Here is a 22,335-nt window from a genome sequence, read left to right on the forward strand (position 1 = left end):
TGTATGTGGTTGTTTGTAATGGCGGAGTCAAACTTTCACTTACGGAATTCAAAATATATAGAAGTACACACATCGAATAAACCAAGTGAATTCAATACCTACAGTATATGCATACCAATAATACTAATCATATATATACAATATAAAATCTCGATAAACCCCCTTATGCCACCTAGCTCCACCCCTTATTGTTTGAGCCTAAAGCCTTTGACAGAAATCACCGTATATTATATTGGGTGAAATCTCTGTTTGAACTATCATCAGAGCGTCTTTTCACTGATTTTTTTCTGACGACACCAAGAGTGTAGATTTTATATTCTCTTGGCTGTTAGCAGAACAAAACTTTGAGATTTGGGTGTCATATTCATCCATGGACTATTATAATATGTACAAGTCTGTCTTTTCTATGTGATATATATATTCAACCTACTGCCAAGACATCACAATTTAGAATACAGTTATAACGTGGTAATACACACAAACAAATAAATAGAACAAGCTTCTTTTCTCACCTCAAATTTCTGATCGAACAGTAATTTTAAATTTGATTAGTCAAAAATAAATGACTTCTCCACAAAAGTACTTTTCGAAAAAGAACGGATTTTAAAAGCTTGACCAACCAAGCTAGTGTCCCAAGGAAAACTGTTGGGTACGGAAGTTTCTACGAGTGCACAAACAGTTCAATATATGAGATGAAGCAATCTTTTTAATTCATAGCAACAATGAGGGTAATTGAGAGATTTTTAATCTTCCATATCCAGACAATCGATCAAAAATGATAAGGTCATCGATACATAGATCCCTATTCCTTCTTTGTGGACTAGATGTAAATCTTCACATATATAATTCCAGGCAGGCTACACTTGATTGCCAATCACAGAAGAATATAAAAGTAAAACTACAGAAAGAATAAGACGCCTACAGAGATAAAGGTCATTCTCTTTCCCTCTCACATCAGTAATTTAAAAAAAAGGCACAAAAATCAAATCTAAGGTACAAATTGCCAACTCAAAACTTGCTCAGTTCTCGTGCAAAGCCTTCATCAGATGTAGTCTACTGAGGCTTTGTCCCGCAACTCTGCAATCAACATACAAACAAATTCATATCAGAAGAAACGAAATATTACAGGCCAGAAAAAAACTGGGAACAGAAAGAACATTCAGCCATCATGTGTCAAGACTCAAAGATAATGGCAAACAGTAAGCAAACAAGACCACAACTTACCCATTAATCTGGTTGCAGTAATTTGAAATTTGATTAGTTATGAGAAAGCTATCCAACCGTGAAGGCTCTGGGAGTGGCTTAAAGACAGGATTAGAGGGATCCTCTTCTGGCAGTAGCTCTTCTCCTGCAGCTTTACGTGCCATGTTCTCAGTCCTGTAAAAAACAGAGGCCAGAACAAAATGTGAACAATGAAGCACCTCTAATCATAAAGAATTATAATCTACAAAGTTCACCAGAATATTAGCTCAGCAAAAGATTCAAGCTTCACCGCAAGGTGACTAAAAGCATCTGAGGGGATCTAAATAAGTGACCAACTACTCGAATATGCCAAAATAAAAAAAGATACCTCCTCTTTTGAAGCCAAGCTTGCTGCTGAGCTTGTTGACGAGAAAGATTCCGGTAATAGAATTGGAACTGCAAATAAAGTATTAGATTTAGTAAACAATCACAACACAATAAAAGGAAAGATTGACCCAGGAAGAGGAAAGACAAACCTTTTGCTGTTCCATTGACAAGTCATCCATGCATTCAATCAAAAATTCCACATTCCTCTCCAAATATGGATTGGTTGATAATTGTAGGCGTTCATAATCACACTGACAAGGAAAAAAAATTGTCAGTATTACAGTTTGGCAACATATATAAATATTCAGTATTCTGCCAAACTTAAGTTACATTACCTGAGTTACAGGTGTATCGGGTTCCAATTCAGTCATAAAGGCACTAATGAGTGCAGAATTCGAAACTTTTATCTGTCAAAATAAACAAAATTAACTTCTGCTGAATTACTGACCTATGAACTATGTACCTTTACTAACAGCAGGCAGGTAGGATCACTACATGATAATGGTATTACTCAAAATAATGTTCAAACCAAGAAAATGTGTGGTAGCAATGTATGTGTCAAATCTAACCTTAAAGGAGGAAGAATTATTTTCAAGACCACAGAAAAGGAAAAAAGAAAAAGGGTTCCCTAGGGAAAAAAGGCTAATGTATCAGAACTATATTTCTATTTTCTCAAACAACTGATCTCCAAATAAATACAACTCTCTGACATGCAAAATGGTAACAGGTTATGAAGCAGAGATCGTCACTCGAAAAAGAATCTACATATGATGACGCAAGTGCCAAAGACAAAAGAGAAAACAGAATACAGAAGGTTAGAAGCATACTGGTATCTCTTCAAAGATGTCAACCCATGAAAGATTCTTTTCTCTCAGCCTAAAACCAAAAAACAAATATCAGAAATTAAAATGCGTTTAATTTTGTTTAAACTAGTACGAACAACTATCTTGAGAGGGAAAGTAAAAAAAGGAGCAACTCAAGAATAAACATACTTCTCTCCAGTAAAGTTGTTACTCTTGTAGAGTTCCATGAAAGAATCAGAAAGCTTCAAGGCTTTCAAAGCTAAGACACCTTGGTTGGATCTAGAAGGATCATAAATTATGCAGACACAACGTTTTATATTCTCCTGCAATCACAAACATCATAAAGTCTAAGTACAATGAATTGTTCACATCAATAACTAATGAAAAATATAGAAGCACCTAATCAAGCCAACATCTTAAGAAAAAGATTAAGAAATATATCAGAAAGAAAACTACTTTATTTACAGTACCAAGTGTTTCATATTTCAAAAAATCAACAAATGAGGAATGCTAGTAGGTTTTCCCCTGCAAAGGATAACACATAACCTAGGCAAGAATTGACAACAGCTAGTGGCATTTGACTTTAAGATCTTTTTCATGGATGTTTGACTCAAGCAATTGATCAGAGTTGACTTTGAGCAGCAGTTTAACCCCTCAAATTCCTACATGGATTACATTTCTCATGCTACTTTTAATAAGGACTCCATATCCTTGTCTGTTGGAGCTTTCCCTGCTAGGGAACCAGACACCTCCATTATCCCCAAAAGTCATTTACTCCTTCAGTACCTGTTAAGGTGGTGGGTCATTTTGCATGATGCACTGGTCTACCAGGCATAGAGCACTGGTATTTGAACTTTAAACTAAAATGGTAACACAGTTTGGAATGCCTTGGGCTCATTTAGCATCACTACAGGAAACAGTTCTACCGTGTAGTTAATTTCATCATTTCTCCCTTTTCTTCCTAGGGCCAGCAGAAAGGGGGTTGCAACATGACATTTTCTAAACTGAAAATGACTTGCAGGATAAGTGTGATATATCTATGGTCGCTGCAGGAACTGAAAGTTCAGAATCCAACAATGACAGATGGACAAGGAGATGGATACCTGGTAATTCATGAAGGTCTCTATCAGTTCCACTGTCTGATAAGAACCAAACAAAGTTGATTGATACCTGGAAAATAACCACCAATGAGATCCATATTATGAACAAATTAGCAATGAAGTAAACGTTAAGATGACAATAATGTAGGAAAGAAAGGTAAATAGAGCAAGCTTTACATGTCTTTCTCACTACTGTGTAATGCATAAGACAGTTTTTTTAATGTTAACATGTATGACAGTTTTGTTACTCCCTTTTTTGATAATAACTTTCTCTTCACTGCCTTGAAACACTGTAATTTAGACTGCAGAAATGCAATCAGGCCATCAAATGTTGTACATTGTCCACTTCTAGACGTTAGGTTAAAGATATACATATTCTAAGCATTTTAAGAAAAAAGGATAAGTTTATACTTAAATATAAATTAAACAGTGATGAAAGAAAATGTAAATCACACAGTACCACCAGCCCAAAGAAAGAATGTTTTCCTGAATAGAAGGTTAGCAATGAGTATAATAGAGAACTAGCACAAAGACAAATGATGTCTTAATAGTCAAAAAGCTCCCTTACCAACCCACGGTGTTGTTGTCAACATTAACCTCCCTCAGGCATCGCATCATTTCAAGTTGATAATTAGCACCCTCGGCTTCAATCTCCTCATCTTCCTCGCGAACCTGAGTAAAATAGATGTGAAAAAGAGTTGGTTAAAATAATTTCGAAACTGTATAAAGAAGAAGCAAGAAATACCAGACTTCACCATACCGGAAAGGGAAAACAGTTAGTGACTTCAAGAACACTCCCAACATCCAATCCAAGGAGTTGCCCAGTGACCAAAGCCGGTGAAAACTCCTGGCAATGCTTTATTATTTTCAAAATAACCTGTAGCACAGAGTTAACTTCAGGAAACTACACATGAAAAGGCAGTCAATGGATGCAGATACATTGTTTTTTATGATGAAGTAAGATGTTGTATTAGAAAGGCATCAAGGAGATGCAAATTACATACACAAAAACATGGTTAACTCCTGAGAACAAAAACACCTATTTAATCAGGGAGTTAACCACAAGCAAAAGAATGGTCGCTAAGCCATATTGAGGGAGCTAATGAAATCTAAGAAGGGTAATATATCATTTACAGGGGATGCAGATACATTTTATTACTCTAAGAAGATAGAACAAATCACTTTTTTCCCACCCATTCCTGTGCAATGTCACATCTCTTGGAACATTGTATACAATGTTAAGGGTATATATTAATATTACTCCTTTGATCCCTTTTTACATGTCCTACTATGCCTTGTGGTTTGTCCAAAATAGCATGTCCACTTAAATCAAAAGGAAAAGATTTGATGTTCCACCTCTCTCAATAGAAGAAGATGCAGAAGCTAACATCAGTAGAGGGAAGAATTTTGCATGCCCGGGATACTACTGAACCTCTACTAGGCTACTAACGAACTTTCACAATGATGCTGTTAGAAACAATCGATATCAGACAAGTATGGCCAAGTAGGTGCAGCAAGCTAATCCCCACAATCTTGCTCCATACTATTCTATCAACTATGTGGGTGCAATGTATGCATGCGGGGCATAATTTGTTTGATCCTTGCAAAGATATTATCTACATTATTTTGTAGGAGACCACCAAGGTTAAAGGTAATGCAGCAATTGACATTGAGGATTGATTGCACAACTCATGGTTTAGACGAAAAGTATTCTTGACAAATGGTCATTCTCGTTGACAAAGGGTAAACAATAAGGATGGTATAGATGCATAAATAACTAGAAAAAAGAATCTAAAAAAATATGGAGGAAAGAACAGGAGGAAGGTCAACATATCAAAGACAAAGGTTGGGGAATACAAGAGCTAATACGCAGTTATAGTTAGGCAATTAGCAGGAAGTTATGGTAGCTAGATTCAGTTAGCATCAGTGAAATTAGTAAGAGCAAGCTAACGCACAGGGTACATGCTACCTCCCATCAGGGAGAAAACAACAACTCCACCCACCAAAAGTTTAGGCAGAGGTAAGCAATTCACCTATTATTCTTTGTTCTGGGATTAGAAACTTAGCTGTCAAGAAGACTGCAAGCCACTCCCTTTAGGGTAAGAGATCACTCAGTTCTTTTCCTTTTGTTTCTACTTTTGAGTTGGATTTCTGGGATTATCACTGAACCTAACTAGGTAGCTCTTGAGCTTCAATTGAACTCTCAACTTCTTAATCTATGATTCCACAAACTAAATACACATAAACAAAAACAAATTATTTTTTTAAAAAAAAAGAGATAGTACACCTATAGGTGAAACCTACAGGTCAATAAAGTGTGCTGGGAACTATCACGTATCAGGTTCAATTCCCACAAAGAAAAACACAAACTGATCTTTTCACATCTGTCCAAACCTTGGTGGACAGAGTTACCCATTAGCACAACGGAAAGTAGCAGGCACCCCATACCCCAGGAATCACATGTAAGGTGACCCGGACAGCACAGATATTAAAAACAAAAAAGAGATAGATAGATAGATAGATAGTAGTGCGTAGTACCAGTCCTTCAATCTGAACAACTCTGAGTGGCGGCGCAACAGCCTCCTCTGTAGCTGCCACTTGCAAAAACGACCTTCCTGTAGCTGCATCAATAAATTGAACAGGTTAATCGCTAACTACACATATTGTACCCAAAAAAATTCCTCGTAAAGAATCAAAAAAGGAAAATTGTACGTACGATTTGCCATGATGATAGAAATTGAGCAGAAAATTGACTGAATCCGAAGCTTCTCGACTTCGGAGCAATTCTACAAGAAGCAAAATCCAAAACCCTAATTGCTGGAGGAATAAAGTGAGGAGACGAGACGAAAGAGGCAATTATTATTAATGGGCCAGCCCACTTCTAGCCATATAAGGATTGGATTGGGTAAAACACACTATTTAATTTGTAGTACTTAATTATAAAAATTATTTAATTTGTAGCTATTTTGGCAAAAACTAACAAACATATGTGTTGTGTTGTCCCTTTTATGAAAAGTTAATTTTAAATGAAGTGGTGTTATTGAGAAAACTTGAAAATATTGTGGCATTGTCGTTAAATGATTTTGTTAGATTTGTTATTGTTTTGACAAATCGACGATTGAATTTTGTTTTTTTATAATATTTAGAACTTGTATTTCAAATCTGAGCTTATCAAGAGTAGATTTAGGCTTGAATCGTATGTTTCATTGTTGAGATTTGATATAATAAGTTGTTACTTCTATGTAAAAGTTTATTCTTATGAACTTCTAGAATAAATGTCTATACTTCATCCATATGTAGCGGAAGTTTATGAGAAATGACTAAATATGTATCATATTTGACCTCAACCATATATGTTTAAACTCCAAGTAACAATGGTTAAACTTCAATAATATGTACCTAAAGTTCAAGAAAATATATCTAAAATTCAGTCATATGTACCTGAAGTTCACAACTATGTCGCCTTTTGTTTTCTTTTTGACAAGGAATGGAAATGGTTCGGGGCGGGACATCCCCTTACCATTAAGTCATTAGTGTCAATCTTGACCGTCTTAAAGTCAAATGAGTTTTATTCATTGAGTACACGAAAAAATGACAAATAAACATAGAATGGTCAATTACAGTGTCACGCCCCGAGCCTACACCCTGGGCGGGATTGCACTCGAAAACCATTGATGGCCCCAAGCGAACCTTTGGCCTGACTTACTTACTCAGGGGAAGACTCTAAGCATTATTACAATGATCAAATGCGCTTCTACTTAACTTGTTTAATAAAATAACTTAGAACGTTTAAAGGTCAAACATTCAACTTGGCCAAAATGGCAACTCAAGTCTTAACATATGAAATAATAATATAAAGACAACTGAACTACTGACTGTCTATCTATAAAACCTCTAATAACTGAGATGGATGTCGGGACAAGACCCACGACATCCCAATGAACTAAATACTGAAAAGTAATAAAAAGGGATCCTCCGGAAGAAAGGAGGCTCACTAACAAACTCTGGAGCTCAACTAGAATCAACGATGCGCTGGATGCTGATACTGGTTACCTGTGTCTGTATCATTAAAAGATGCAAGCCAAATGACATCAGTGCATTAAATGTATGAGTATGCGATGGGAAATCTAAAACAAGACATAAGCTTGAAAGGAACTGAAAAAACACTTACCTTGGCTTTACTCAACTCATGAACAACTTAACTCAATAAAAAGCAATAAAACACATGCAATATACAGAAAGCCTTTAAAACAGTAGAAAACAACTTAGTTCGTTAAAGAAAATGCAATAACAAACTCAACTTTAATCATATAATAAAGTAATATAGTTTCTATAGGAGTTTCTCTAACCGACAACCACCACTATGAGCCTAAGTGGTAATACATCGTCTTGCCCACGCTGCCAGAATTGTCCTATACTTTGTCGTCAGATAAAATACCTTAACTAAGTGGATCCACTAGTCTATGCTAAAAGCACTTAAGGAGTCATCTAAAAAGTATGATCATTTACTACCCATGATGGCTACATGGTTTATGGAGACGTGAGTTATCTGAACTCAAACTCGTCCCCATATCGGTGCTCAATACTACTCCCAAAATACTCAGCTCATATGTTTAAAAACATAACTTCTTTCTTTGGTTTGAGATAATTACTCAAAAGTTAGCTTAAAAGCTCTCTTGGAATCGATGTTCCCTTTCTTGCTCAAATGTGAAAACATTTACTCTTTAACTAAAAACTAGCTCAAAGGCTCTTTTGGAAATCAAGGTTTCCTTTCTTCTTTAAATGTGAAAACATTTTACTCTTTAGGAATACATAGTCCCGATATATACTCTTTTGAAGAAATGAACTTCAAACTTTACTCTTTACTCAGCTCAAAACTCAAGTCTTAAAACAAAGTTAAAACATTTGAAATAGACTTTTGGAAGACTCTATGAACTTCTCTTGACTTGACTCTTAACTTCTCTTGACTTGAATGTTAATTTTACTTGAATTGAATTATGGATTCAAGGATTATGATTTGTGATAGGAAAGATCTCATGATGTTTAGGAGTGTTTTTAGATAGCTAAACATGAGAAAAGATCAAGAAATCATTGTCTGAAAGTAGGTCCGCGACGCGGAGATACATTTAATTATTTGATCGCGAAATAAAATTTTGAGGCTAAACGGTCCGTGACTGCTCCGCGACGCGAAGAAACTTTTCCCAAATCTGAGGAGCAGGTCCGCACGGCCCCACTGCCCAGATTCGCCGGACTTTTTTCTTCTTCGTTTTCCAGTCTCAATTCACCTAAACTCGATTATTTTTCTCAAGTTCTCTTTAGATTCAGATACCCAGCATATGTACCCAAGAACCTAACTCAAAACAACTCTAAAACTCGACGTAAAGATCTTAGGATCCGACACCATGATAAAATATTACCCTCATGATATTAGACCTCAATTCAGCCCAATTCAAAAACGGAAGTAAATTCAAGAACATTCAAACTTTCAACTTTTAGGACGAATTCATGCTGAATTAAACATGTTTGGCGCGTGGGTGAACGAACCCAACGTTGTGTGAACTCACATACCTCGTAGGGATCACCCCTTGACGAAATCCACAAGCGATTCTTGAAGATCTTGACGATTTTTGCTCCTTCTCCTCTTCTTTTTCTCTTCTCTAAAACCCTAACTCAATATTGTAAAAGCATAAACTGAATCCTATCAGTTTAGACCCCAATTAATTACCAAAAACGAAATTAAGTCATGGGGTATGGAAAAGACCATAATGCCCTTCTAAAATCCGGGCTAGACTTTCCTTATTTGAACAGCCCAACTTCAAATGGGCATATCTCACTCATACGAACTCGGAATCGCACAAACTCAGTGGCGTTGGAAAGATTATTCCAAGATCTTTCCTACAATATGTGGAAACACTCCTAAATCATCCTGAGCTAGGAGTTATGGTCGTTTGAAGTTGACAAAAAACTCAAACTGAACATACTTAAATTTTCCAGATTTTTTTTTAAACAACTCTTTCTAATTCTAGCTCTTTCTAGTTCTTTCAAAAAGCGAGGTGTTACATATAGAACTTCTCAATCAATAAACTTTAATACAAACATAATAACTCCAATAAGTAGAAGTATATATATATTACATAAAAACATTTGCCTCAAAGGCATCCTTAGTTAAAAAAAAATACAATATTTATCTAGCTTATATCTAAGCTAGGAATCTCAAAATCTGAGATAACAGAAATGAATACTTACAATACTATTTGCTTTGTAACCATCAAAATATATGCTTCAATATTCATTATAGATTGAAGACAAATGAACCTAAATCATAGTTCATCATGAACATTACATTCTTCAATTTCCTGCTCAATTTTCTTGTCATTTGAGTTAAGACACTCTGCTTCTGGATGAACATAACCAGCTATAATTCCCGTGGCTGAGTTACAGTATACTTCAGCAGTGCCATCTCTTGCCTCTAAGTTAACATTGTCCAGAGTAATATGGCTACAAGGCACAGTGTCACTACACGCGAATTTCATCGCCTTTTTGCTCTTTGTTGTTCCACTAACGTTACGATAGAGTACTTCACTTATCTCTACTGCAGATGTCTGTAATGTCCAAATAAACAACACACATTTTGTCATACTTCTCTTTCAAGTTGAGAGACATTCTTTTTGAAATAGACTCAAAAGGAAAGTAAGACAAACACGTTGAAACAGAGGGAGTACCTGATTTTGACAAGGCTTTTGAGAGTCGCAATAGAATTGATCTATAATGATTGGGTTCGAAACATCTTCCATTTGTACATTTTGAAATCGAACTGTTCGAACATAACCTGATCCTCCCTATGAACATTAACACCTTCACATCAGTTTTTTTCAATCTAAATACAATATGAATAAGACACAACATTATTTTTGTGAAATTACCTGCCATGTTTTGATTCTGAGGCCATTTGTGGTACCTTTGAGGTATGCTGTATCCAGAACTACTCTGTTCACTACACCGATGGATTCGTCTTTACCAAGGCTCCCAATGCTAGACAAGGATTAATCATGTAGCAAAATCAGTATAGAAAACATACTACTTAGGATGAATCACACCAAGGCGTTTTCGAATATAACAATACATTATTTCACAATGGTCTTGTCCACAAGCAAATCAATGTTCAGCAGCGGAAAATCATTTTTGAGAACATGTTTTATTGAGATTGTTCAAAATAGATGAATACGCGAACACGTGTATTAATAGACTACCTGATTCCATGGCCAGGACCACAGTAGATATTCTTCATCTTGATATTGGAACTAGCATTTACAATTGATATACAATCATCACCTACATATACATCAAAAACAAGTTAATCATATTCATTTTTTTACCATAAAACACACATCATGAAAATTGAGAATCTCCATTACACAATGCAAGTAAATCATATTAGTAAAACTTTTAAAATTGCAAAAGTAGCAATAAAGAAAAATGAACATAAATAACATGACATATAGGTTATGTTACTCGGACTCTTCAAAAATGTTGCAACATTCATGCCGGATCCTCCAAAAATGCACCACTTTTGAACGATCTGACACACATTGACAATATTTTTGAATAGATCGAGCAACATAGCATATAGAGAAAGAGTCACCTGTCCCAATTTTGCAGTCTTGGAGTACAACATTTGTTGATTCACTTATATGAATTCCATCAGTATTAGGACTATCTCCAGGAGAAGAAACCTTAACACCATTTACGCGTACAGAATTTGATCGCGAAATTACAAAATGCATCTGTTGGCTATTCTGGAATGTAAGTCCTTTCACCCTTATACCTGAGCTTAAATCTATGGTTAATGCCTGAAATTTGAAGTTAATTTCTCATTATAAGTTGATTAAGAGGTTAAGAGTAATAATAAAAGAAAGAGTAAAGAATATAACAATAATGTACTTACTCTTGGTGCTGATTTGCAAGCCTGTTATCAACAACAACAAAAAAAAATTACAAAGTTAGAACATCACCAAAAAATAGTTGTATATCAAATAGGCGAATCTAGGAGCTAGAGTCATTGAATTCCAAATGAGTGTGATCATATTATATGTATATAACAACTACGTCTCAATTCCAAATAAGTTGGAGTCTGTATATGAATCATCATTGACTATGTTGCTTCATTGTAGCTCAACTCGTGCCAATAGTATGCAAAAAAACAAAATAAATGTACTAACATAACTAAAACGTATTCCCAACTAATTTGTATCGCCTATATAGACCTTTTACTAAGTCTACATGGATTCCAAGAAGATTGTAAGTTCTTTGAGACAACTATCGTTCACGTTCTATTATCATTCCTATGTCGTCCCTTTTTGACATTCTGTGTATACATAGTTATACAGAAATCAATGAGTTCAGTTGAACATGCAGAACCCGCGTAAAAAGTTAAAAGGAAATAATGTGTTATGTTATGTTACATTGGACTTGTTCTTCTTGCATGATGCTTCCCACCATTTGCTGCCTGATCCATCAATAATTCCATTTCCTTGAAATGTAACTCCTGTCAAATTGGAAAACACAAGCCAAGCTTTTGGACTCTTTGGATCCCAATTTTCTGGATCACTTGGTGCTACTATGGTTCCATCAATCTGTTATAACATACTTTTGTGACTTTAATTACTGTTATAGTAAATAAAATTCAGTGATCATATGTGAAATTAATCGGATAGTAACCTGGATGATCAATCCGTTAGCACAAGGTCCATTGAACTTGGTTGCATTTACTAGATAAGTGCGTCCTGAAGGGACCATAAAAACTGATCTTCGTTTTGAACAAGCTTCTTTCCATGCATCTTCAAATGCCTGAAATAATAATACCAATTTTAGAAAGTGAAAAAAGGTGTAACTTATATTGCTCGGATCCTCCAAAAAAATGTTCACACTCATGTTCGAATCCATCAAAAATGTATTATTTATTAAGGATCTGAGCACTATAGACCACAATTGCATAAATTATATATTAGAGTCGTATACACACTATATTTTCCATTTGTATAGCAGTTGATTATACAATGAGCAATGTTCTCAAGATTAAAATTATATTAACTATTAATTTTGGCATTTGCAATATACAACATTACAAACTAAAGTTATTTACTATTTATTGCAATTTTAGAAGAAAAAAAATTACACGTAAATTTATACTCCACACCGAAATACTAAGTCCATATGAACTCGGTACCATAAACCGCATGACTACAAATAATCACCGATCAAAGTAAGCTATATTAGTAATCTTGAAAATAAGACATGTATTACCTAATACCTACTATATGTATAACATGTTAAAATATACTGATAACGTAAAAAGTCTTTATATCGTTAGCGCATATAATTACCATAAATCATTTTTACCAAAAGCTAAAAACATATCAATTCATCACCTTAGTGTCATCTGAAGTTCCATCACCAACTGCACCACAAGTATCTACATTAACAAGATTTTTATTGCCTCTACCATTTCTCCATACATCAAATATTTCATCTTCATCTTCATCTTCATTATAAAATATGTCATCAAAATCTGACAAAATTTCTTCTTCAAGAATATTTATCTTCCCACCATCATGTGCACTTCCAAGAGACTCCAATAGGAAAACAAAAAACAAAATGAAGATTATTTTTGTATTTGTCTTAACCATGATGGCTTAATTCTTAGTGTTTTGTGTTTATTTTTTGTTTCTTTGCCTATGATTTTGGATAAATCAAGTGAAAACCATAGTATTAATATTTATATGAGGTGTATTTAGTGGTGAAAATTGGAGGATTTAGTGGAGGTATTATATTGCTTGGCTTGTAAGTAGATAAAAGCTGTTGCAATTTTTCTACATATCCCTACTTTAAGTGTAAGATTAAACTTTTTTTTTTTGTTGAGATCTTTGCTTTACTTCTCAGAATACATAAATCCACTTTGTGATTCATTATTAGTCAAAATGCTTAATTCTCATGAGTTTTATTTTAACTATTTGTCCAGAAAGTTGTCAGAGTTCAAAGGTCCACTTAATTTCAAAAAGTTCTGATATATTACATATGGTTTATATTCTTTGCACTAATGATAATGTAAAAATATACTAAACTATTGGATCATCGAGAGATAACTATTTTATTTCATTGATTCGACCTATATGAATGCTTTAACGATTCCTCCATTGTTTTCGAAATGAATTTGGTAAAATTGAATTTTCAGTGAAAACACAAAATACCAACGACTAGACGATAAATTCCATGCACATTAACTATAACTTCATAGATGACCTATGTGTACAATAAGTGGGAGGTGGTGATAGTTGAAATTATTGAACCAACTCCAAAATGAAACATAAGAAAGTGAGTGGAGGAACAAACTTAAACGTGAAGAGAAAGATATACAATGTATTCTCATGCAAAACTAATATTTCATTACATTTATGTGGCAAATTTGAATTTTGAGAGTTAAAATCGTGAATTCAGACCTGCAATCTTAAAATTTTAAACTAAAAATTAATATATTTGACTAGACCAAGTATTAGAAAAGGCATTATCTCTCTACTACGAATAAACTGATATTTTAGCTATCAAATATTCTGGGTTAACAACTGATATTTTAGCTATCAAATATTCTGGGTTAACAACTGATATTTTAGCTATCAAATATTCTGGGTTAACAACTGATATTTTAGCTATCAAATATTCTGGGTTAACAACTGATATTTTAGCTATCAAATATTCTGGGTTAACAACTGATATTTTAGCTATCAAATATTCTGGGTTAACAACTGATATTTTAGCTATCAAATATTCTGGGTTAACAACTGATATTTTAGCTATCAAATATTCTGGGTTAACTAAGTATGCTACTTTAGTTACAATTATCAAACTAAGAACTAACTTGGAGAAAACATTATTGTATTTGCCAGTCACCAGACAACACAATAACAACAACACCATTCTTTTCATACAATCTTCTCGAGTTGATTCAAATCATCATTTTGAATATGAAATTAATTTTTTACATAAACATGATCCACTGATATTCTTACTGTGAGAAATAAGATAATAAGAAAAGTAGGTTGAGAGCAAGTAACAAAGACAATGTGCTATGCTTGGATCCTTTTATTGAGACTAAAAAACGAAGACAATGTGTTATATGCTTGAATCCTTTTAGATACACATAATACGTCTCCCAATGTGGGATACTAACACACTTTTCTCGAATCACATTTATGTGTAATCTAGTTACAGAATCAACATTCTCAAATAGATGGAATACAAATTGTATGCTATCCTGGAACACTTGAATGATGTTAACTCCATGAGCAAATTCTTCATCTTTCCTCTTAGTGTTCTTCGAGTCGCCGTGCAAACTGAAAAAGTTAACTTTGTCAAATACAAGGTTTGCATGGAGTGAGACAAATAGATTATGCACTTGAGGTCCTAAAAGCAGAAAGAAAATGCATTTTACGTGACGACCAGAGATTGGAGGTTTTCACAAACTCAAAGTTATGTGGATATATATATCAGATTCAATTGCAATCCTCAATTTCGATGGCAGAGCAAATAGTTGGCTGATATATGTAGTCTTCAAGAGGATGATGATGGAGAATATAAATAAGGCGATAAAATCCATAAAAGCAATCCAAATGCAGGAAGCAAGGGGTGCATCAAGAACCCATATAAAAAGCAGAAGAAATATTGGAACAGATACCGAAGACGAGAAAAAAAAAACTCAAGCTCTAGAGAGTTTTTAATTCAGGCTCCTCACCCCCACCCCAACAGGAAATGTCTATTGTTTGAGGCTCACAAAATGAAGTTGAAAAAGGTCTGTTTATTTTGTTTTGAGATGATTTTGAATTTTCATTATGTGTTTTTGAACCGAGGATCTATTAGAAACATCTCAACTCCACAAAAGTAGGTCAACACCTGTGAGCATCTATCCTCTCGAGACCTTACTTGTGGTACCATAGCCCACACTAGGTATGTTGTGTTTTTCACCAAATGTATGTCTATATTCATCTACTCAATTCTTTCCATGAAAGAAAAGAAAAAGAGTCACAATTTCTATATCCGTTCTATAGTGCAATTTTGAGGTTTATATGGAGCGACCACATTGATTTTGTTGCTCAGAGGAGTCTAGTAGTGGTTTTGCATATCCGATTGCACACATCATTTTAAGGTCTCAAACATTCTCCACGAGCCAGGTTTGGTAAGTTCAGCATAATTATTCATGAGTTTAGCATGACTCATAGTGAAGTTGACCACACTGTGTTTTATCCACCTTCGACTCCCAATTTGTGTATTTATTTGGTGGTTAAATGTTTAGATATAGGATCTATGGGGCAATTTTTTTTTATTATTTTTTTTTTTGATAAAGTAAAGTTGTATTCCTCAGCAATGAAGGTATGCTGGCAACCATCAAAAAGATTTACATCAGTGACCCAAAAAAGACCAACTCAAGAAATTGCTACTAAACTTATAAAGAAGAGAAAAAATTTAAAATCTGTCCAGCATCCTCTATACCCTCCTCATTACACCAAAAACAGAAGGTCTTCATACAACGCCATTTGATCTTTTGTACTGATTCTGCAGTATTTTCCATACACCTCTTGTTTCTTTCTCTCCAAATAGTCCACCATATACAAGAGGGTATCATGTTCCACCATTTCTTCTGGCTCTTACTCCCCCCTCTTCTCACCCAGCAACTAAGAAGGTCTGCAGTGTGTTCTGGCATTGTCCAGTTTGTGTGTGTTCTGCTAAGAAAAATGGCCCATAATTGAGCAGTGACTTTGCAATGGAGGAATAGATGGCTATTAGTCTCATTTGTCTCATTACACAGTGAACACCAGGAAGCTATTTCAAAGCCTCTTCTTTGCAGCTTCTCATGAGTTAAGCATGCCCTTCTAGCCACTAGCCATGAGAAACACCGCACTTTAGTTGGCACTTTATTTTTCCATACTTTCATACAACACCATTTGATCTTTTATACTGATTCTGCAGTATTTTCCATACACCTCTTGTTTCTTTCTCTCCAAATAGTCCACCATATACAAGAGGGTATCATATTCCACCATTTTTTCTGGCTCTTACTCCCCCCTCTAGGATCTATGGGGCAATTACTTAAGAGTATATGTAAATTTAGGCCTTAGGCCTAACTCACACCCCAAAAGTTAGCTCAAAGGGAGGAGGATTGCACAAACCTTATAAGGAATTCACTCATCTCATTAACCACTAATGTGGGACTTTTGTCATTCTTCAACATCCAACCTCACACCCCGTGCTTAGCATATGTTGCGTGGGAAAATTTAATTTTGGAGTTCCAACATTGGGTAAGACGGATCCTACTCTAATACCATATAAAATTAGGTCTTAGGCTTAATTCACACTATATAATCTCGCTCAAAGGGAGGAGGATTGTCCAAGCATTATAAGAAATCCATCTATCTCATTAACCATATAGGACTTTTGTTATTCTTCATTAGTGTAATATGAAGCAACATCTCTTTCAACACTTCCAAACTAAGGATTTAGGCATAACAAAGTTTTTTCCGGGTATTGAGGCCACACAGTCTAGATCAAGTATAGTTATTTTACAATGAAGTATGTTTTAGAAATTCTTGAGGAGACATTAATGGCGTGTAGACCCATTAACACTCATTTGGACCCGGAGTTCAAGTTTCCATCATTTAAGGGATCCTATAAGATATTGGCGACTATAGTTAAGTTGAATTATCTCACAACAATTAGACCTCACATATTTCATTTCTCGTGAGTGTTGTATGCCAATTTATAGATTCTCCTAGTGATAGTCATCAAGTTGCAGTTGTTTGCATTCTTTAGTACTTACAATCAGCCCCGTGCAAAGGACTATTATTCGAGGATCGAAATCATGAACAAATCATTGGATACACAAGTGTTGATTTGGCAACTTCAACTTCTAATAGACCTTCTACGTCAAGATATTGTGTTTTAGTAGGAGGTAATTTGGTGACTTAGAAAATCAAGAAATAAAGCGTGGTTGCTCGATCTAATGCAAAAGTAGAATATCAAGCAATGGCTAAGGCAACATGTGAGCTAGTTTGGATTAAAAAGTTGCCAAGGGAACTGAAAATCAGCCAGATGGAACTTGTGAATGATAATCAAGTTGTCATTCAGAGAGTGTCAAATCCGGTGTTCCATGAGAGCACTACGCAAATTGAATGGACTATCACTTCATCATATAAAAGATGATATTCTCATAGATGTTACAAAGTTTGTGACGTCAAATAATTAGCTTGTAGATAATTTCATCAAGTCAAGTCTCTCACTAATCCACGTATTAGTTACATTTATAACAAATTTGGTAAATATGACTTATATGCACCAGTTTAAAGGGCTGAGGGGTTAGAATACTAATGTATATATTGTCCCGTATGGAAAAGGATTATTATGTACGATAGAGTACAACTATAAATAGGAGTTGTTGTAATCATGTGATTTGCGTCTTGATACTCCCTCCTTCCCATTTTATGTGGCACCCTTTCCTTTTTAGTCCGTCCATAAAGAATGTCAACTTACTATAATTAGAAACAATTTAACTTTAAAATAATCTTTTTACCCTTAATGAAATGATTTTCAACCACACAAACATCTAAGGATTGTTTCAGACCACAAGTTTCAAAAGTCTTCCCTTTTTTCTTAAACATTGTGCCAAGTCAAACGGTGCTACATAAAATGCAGGCATGACTATGTGTACCTCGAGCCTCTGGTTCATGCTAATTGAGAAGGTGTGGTCACAAAACACAATGCACCTCAAGAATCACTCACAATCAACGAAAAATTGCACGGTGGCAAGATTCTTGCCGACATTTCTGATAAATGTACATAAAGTGAATTTTCACCAAAGTTTTAATGCCATGTACAAACAAGACAAGGAAAAAAATTAGGGGGTCATTTGGTAGCTGGCTAGGCTTATACAGGTATAAGTGATAAATGAATTAGTTATGAGAAAACTTATGTATAAGCAAGGTTTAGTTATTCATGTATTAATAATTCCATCTTCTATCGTGCATAAAATTACACATAGATTCGCCCATAACTTATACATGTACTTATGCAGGTTCCTAAATTGCAAACTAAACATCACATAAATTCTATACACAATCCTAACCAACTACCAGACATGGTATTACTTACGCAGGATATAATACATGTATAATATTTCTCCTAACCCGTTACCAAACGCCCCCCAAGTGAATGCCTGAAAAAATTGTCTTACACCGCTATCTCCCTATTTTATTCTTTTCAATGTATTTAGTAACATTTCTAATGTGAGACACTTATAGACATTTCCTTTTCATTAGATCAAATAAGCTACTTTAAGATTACATACACTGCAAGTTCAGTCATAATGAGTAAATGAGAAGAACGAAATTCAGATCAGACAAGACAGGATTGTAGTAGCAAAGTACAAACAACTTAGATATCTAGACTCGTCATTTCGACAGAATAGAATGATAGATCAAGATGGTTATCAAAAAATTAAAACTAGATGGACAAATAAAAAATTGCTATCAAAGTGTCACTTGGATGCCTACCAAAGTGAAAAGTGAATTCTACCGAACAATTATAAAATCAACAATGTTATACGGGGTGATTTTTGGGTTGCTCCACCTATCCACAAGATGAGTGCTGCAAATATGTGGATGCTAAGATGGATGTGTGGTCATACAAGATTAGATAAAACAAAAAAAATGACCACATTTGTTAGATTTAGAAAGAGGAAATAGCACGCATTGAGGGTAAAACGAGATGGCTTGGTCATATCATGTGTCAACCTATCGATGCACCAGCCCTTAGGTGTGAACTATGGTGAGTGTAGGTATTGAAAGGGATGAGGTTGACCTAAAATTACATAGAAAAGTTGTTTCAAAAGACGTACAATTTCTTGGAATCAACACTACTTGGCTAAAGATATGACACAATGGAAGAATTTTGATTCAGATAAGTAACATATATTACATCGGTTTAGTCTTTGTTAGTAAGTTAATATTGAACCTTTCACTTATCTAGCAGTACTTTAACCTTATCATAAACTTATACTCCAATACAAAGAACTTCTAATAATATTATTAATTTATTTATATTTAATTTATTTTTCACTTCTATTTTTATTTAGATGACATGAGTTGACCTTAAACGGAGAAATATAGTCAATGAGGATTCATACAGACGACTCCAACTTTTTTAGGACTGAGACTTAGTTATTGTCGTTGATTAAATAAGGTACTTATAAACTAAGTTGTGTGGACTCTTCACTTTTGACGCTGCACCCGTGTCGGATTCTCTAAAAATACATTACTTTTGGAGAATCCAGTACGCACTCATTGACATTTTTGAAGAGTCCGAGCAACATAGCTTACAGACACTTTCAATATTACATGCATGTGTAATGGATTTACATAATTTATCAAAACTAAATTTCAACAAGAGCTCAGTAGATGAATACATTATGCAATAGTGTGGTAATTCACCTGAGCATATGAACAAATCCGAAGCACCCAGGCTAGTCATTTGGTTCAGATTCACCCTGTAGCTTTAAACATGGATGTTCTTGACGCTGCATCTGGAGTTTGATCCCAATCAGATAAAGATAAAGATATAAATATGTGAAGAGAGCAAATCAAAAACCAAGTTAAGATTTAGATAACAGGGAATGCAGCCACTAAAAAATTATTGCGGATAATAACAATGGGAATCAAGTTAAAAACTTACTTATACAGTAACTAATACATCTTTTAGTAACTAGAGAAGTGACCCAGAAAATAAAATTACTTTAACAAGATTGAGCTTTAGGAGAAAATAAAAATTGCACACATGAAAAGATTTGACCATAGTTGAACATAACTGAGAAGTCATAAAAGGGAACATGCTCAGAAATGCATTACTTCCTACCATTTGAAATTGAATATAAAGATTCCAATTATTTTCCAATAGAGAGATGAGAAGGGCAGAACTAACTTCAAAATTTCTTCTCAGTGATTTGAAACTGAATATAAAAATTCCAACTAACTTTCATTAGAGAGATGAGAAGGACAGAACTAACTTTAAATTTCTTCTCACTGATTTTTGAAACTGAATTTTCTTTTTGGAACTGTAACTTTAAATTTCTCCTCAGTGTTGGGAAGTAATAAAGGGAAACTGAGTAGTTGAAATCTTGCAGCACATGCTACTGAGAATTAATGAATAATAGCAATGTAAGAGTAATTCATGTTAAGTTCTGTAATACTGAACTCCGTGATTAGGCCAACTGAAGAGCGGAATCATAGTAAACCAAGCAACGAATCTCATGTTCATAACATCTACCAAACTAATGAAGCAAAGAAGAAGCATAAATTTTGAGGGGGAGTTGGAATAAAGATAAAAATCATTGGCAACATCAACAGACTACATAAAAGCAATAGTGATGAAACTAAGTGGAAAACTCAATTAAATCATTCACTTTGTCAAGATACTCCTTCAACATTTACATTAGATGTCCAAAACATGCCTAGTGAAGTTATATCTAGGATACATAAGATCACCTGTGCTTTTTTACTTTATGCACTTCATGAAAAAACAGAAATTGCACAATTTGAAACCTCTTTCAAGTAAGTTTTTGATGAACCAATCATAAGCATTGATCAGTATTTCATGATCTTTGTGGCCTTGTTGTATCACTATAATTTATCGTCCTATTCTTCAACCTCTCAGTCCGGCTCCATCTAAAGTTGACACCAAGAAGATATAGACTTTGATATACAACAAATCCAGCTTCTGAAGATAGGTCTGCTCGATCAAGGAAATGGTCAGGCTTACATGCAAGTGTGGCAGTCCAGATCGACAAAATAACAGAACTATGGGGAAAGAACTTTATATCAAAGCCATATACTGCAAACATTGCGCACTAAAAAACACATCTACTGACAGTCAATATAAGCATTTCGACTCAAATCAGCTGTTTCCAAGTGTACCTCCTAAGTTCCTAGTTCCTAAGTAGATGAATTAGCATCTGAAACTCATCAGTTTTGAAGCATCGTGATTGTGGTTTAAGCTAATTGAAAAAACACTTAGAATAATGATTGTAGAGTATTGGCTGAAAGGAAGAAGTTAATCATGTCATCCGAAAACCAAAAATTGCATAAAATAAGAAAATAAAATAACACGGTCAACCAGATAGAGTGTAGAACTAGAAAGGAATCTCTCTATGTCCGAGCAAGCTAAGTAGCAGGTTTCAATGGGTTCAAGAAGGTAGAATGATGCAAATATGCATTGTGTTTATTGTGGTTAAGTTAAAATGAAACAAAACAACAAAGTTTGTCTAAATTTTGAAATAAAACTAAAGGAACCACCTACCAGAACAAAAGAAAACTAAATGAATTTGACTATTAACCAAAACAAATACCAAGAGAATCTAGTCCACCAATTCCAGTTTTCAGCTGAAATGGTTGGATGTCATCCCAACACTTCGGAGGTCTTTCTATACCTAACACTTCACTGATTTTCTTCATTGAACAGAAGATTTTCTTCATGCAAAGGAATAGTGTTTTCAATACTACTAGTAAATTTCTTGGAAGGCTGCTTACCTGCTACAAGGGATGCCCCAACAAATTTGTTCCCACTAACTTCATTTCTCTTATACTAGCAGAATTAAATTAAAATAGTTATGTACTTCATTAATTTTTCACGTAGCACAATATTAATGACATAGTGGTATAACAGATGTCCTTTTCATCATTTTCATCAAGAATGGGACTTCTTAAAGTTTCTCAGGCAAATATTTCATCTTCTTTTCTTACTTTTACTTAACCATAGAAACTTTTCTAGTC

The 22,335-nt window shown here is 34.5% G+C and overlaps 3 protein-coding genes across 7 annotated transcripts in view; all 3 read right to left on the reverse strand.

Annotated features, from left to right (window-relative positions):
- Window positions 1-688: 688 nt before the first annotated feature.
- On the reverse strand, window positions 689-6,331 carry LOC102604600 (eukaryotic translation initiation factor 3 subunit H-like). The gene is made up of 12 exons (XM_006364630.2): window positions 6,189-6,331; window positions 6,011-6,093; window positions 4,233-4,349; window positions 4,041-4,144; window positions 3,476-3,542; window positions 2,562-2,695; window positions 2,397-2,445; window positions 1,905-1,976; window positions 1,719-1,820; window positions 1,571-1,638; window positions 1,225-1,377; window positions 689-1,077 (listed from the first exon to the last, which is right to left on the reverse strand). Exons 1-12 carry the CDS (start codon window positions 6,196-6,198, stop codon window positions 1,020-1,022), a joined length of 1,017 nt encoding a protein of 338 aa, XP_006364692.1. The 5' UTR covers window positions 6,199-6,331; the 3' UTR covers window positions 689-1,019.
- Window positions 6,332-9,546: 3,215 nt separating this feature from the next.
- Window positions 9,547-13,227, reverse strand: LOC102579939 (probable polygalacturonase At1g80170). The gene is made up of 9 exons (XM_015304046.1): window positions 12,901-13,227; window positions 12,191-12,319; window positions 11,935-12,105; window positions 11,418-11,438; window positions 11,115-11,322; window positions 10,723-10,804; window positions 10,396-10,504; window positions 10,195-10,311; window positions 9,547-10,074 (listed from the first exon to the last, which is right to left on the reverse strand). Exons 1-9 carry the CDS (start codon window positions 13,156-13,158, stop codon window positions 9,793-9,795), a joined length of 1,377 nt encoding a protein of 458 aa, XP_015159532.1. The 5' UTR covers window positions 13,159-13,227; the 3' UTR covers window positions 9,547-9,792.
- A 1,349-nt stretch (window positions 13,228-14,576) lies between these two features.
- LOC102604939 (histone-lysine N-methyltransferase ATX2-like) overlaps window positions 14,577-22,335 on the reverse strand; it is a 45,707-nt gene continuing 37,948 nt past the window's right edge. For 2 of the 5 annotated variants that reach the window (XR_001472004.1, XR_368704.2), the window contains 3 exons: window positions 21,052-21,295; window positions 20,002-20,093; window positions 14,577-14,859 (listed from right to left, as the gene is read on the reverse strand). The gene's annotated coding sequence lies outside the window, so the exon portion shown is untranslated. The remainder of the gene's footprint in view (window positions 14,860-20,001; window positions 20,094-21,051; window positions 21,296-22,335) is intronic. The other 3 variants (XR_368705.2, XR_368703.2, XR_001472003.1) reach the window with 2 other exon arrangements.

Source organism: Solanum tuberosum, unplaced genomic scaffold (assembly GCF_000226075.1).
Source record: "Solanum tuberosum cultivar DM 1-3 516 R44 unplaced genomic scaffold, SolTub_3.0 scf00496, whole genome shotgun sequence".
In the NCBI taxonomy this organism is placed as follows: domain Eukaryota; kingdom Viridiplantae; phylum Streptophyta; class Magnoliopsida; order Solanales; family Solanaceae; genus Solanum; species Solanum tuberosum.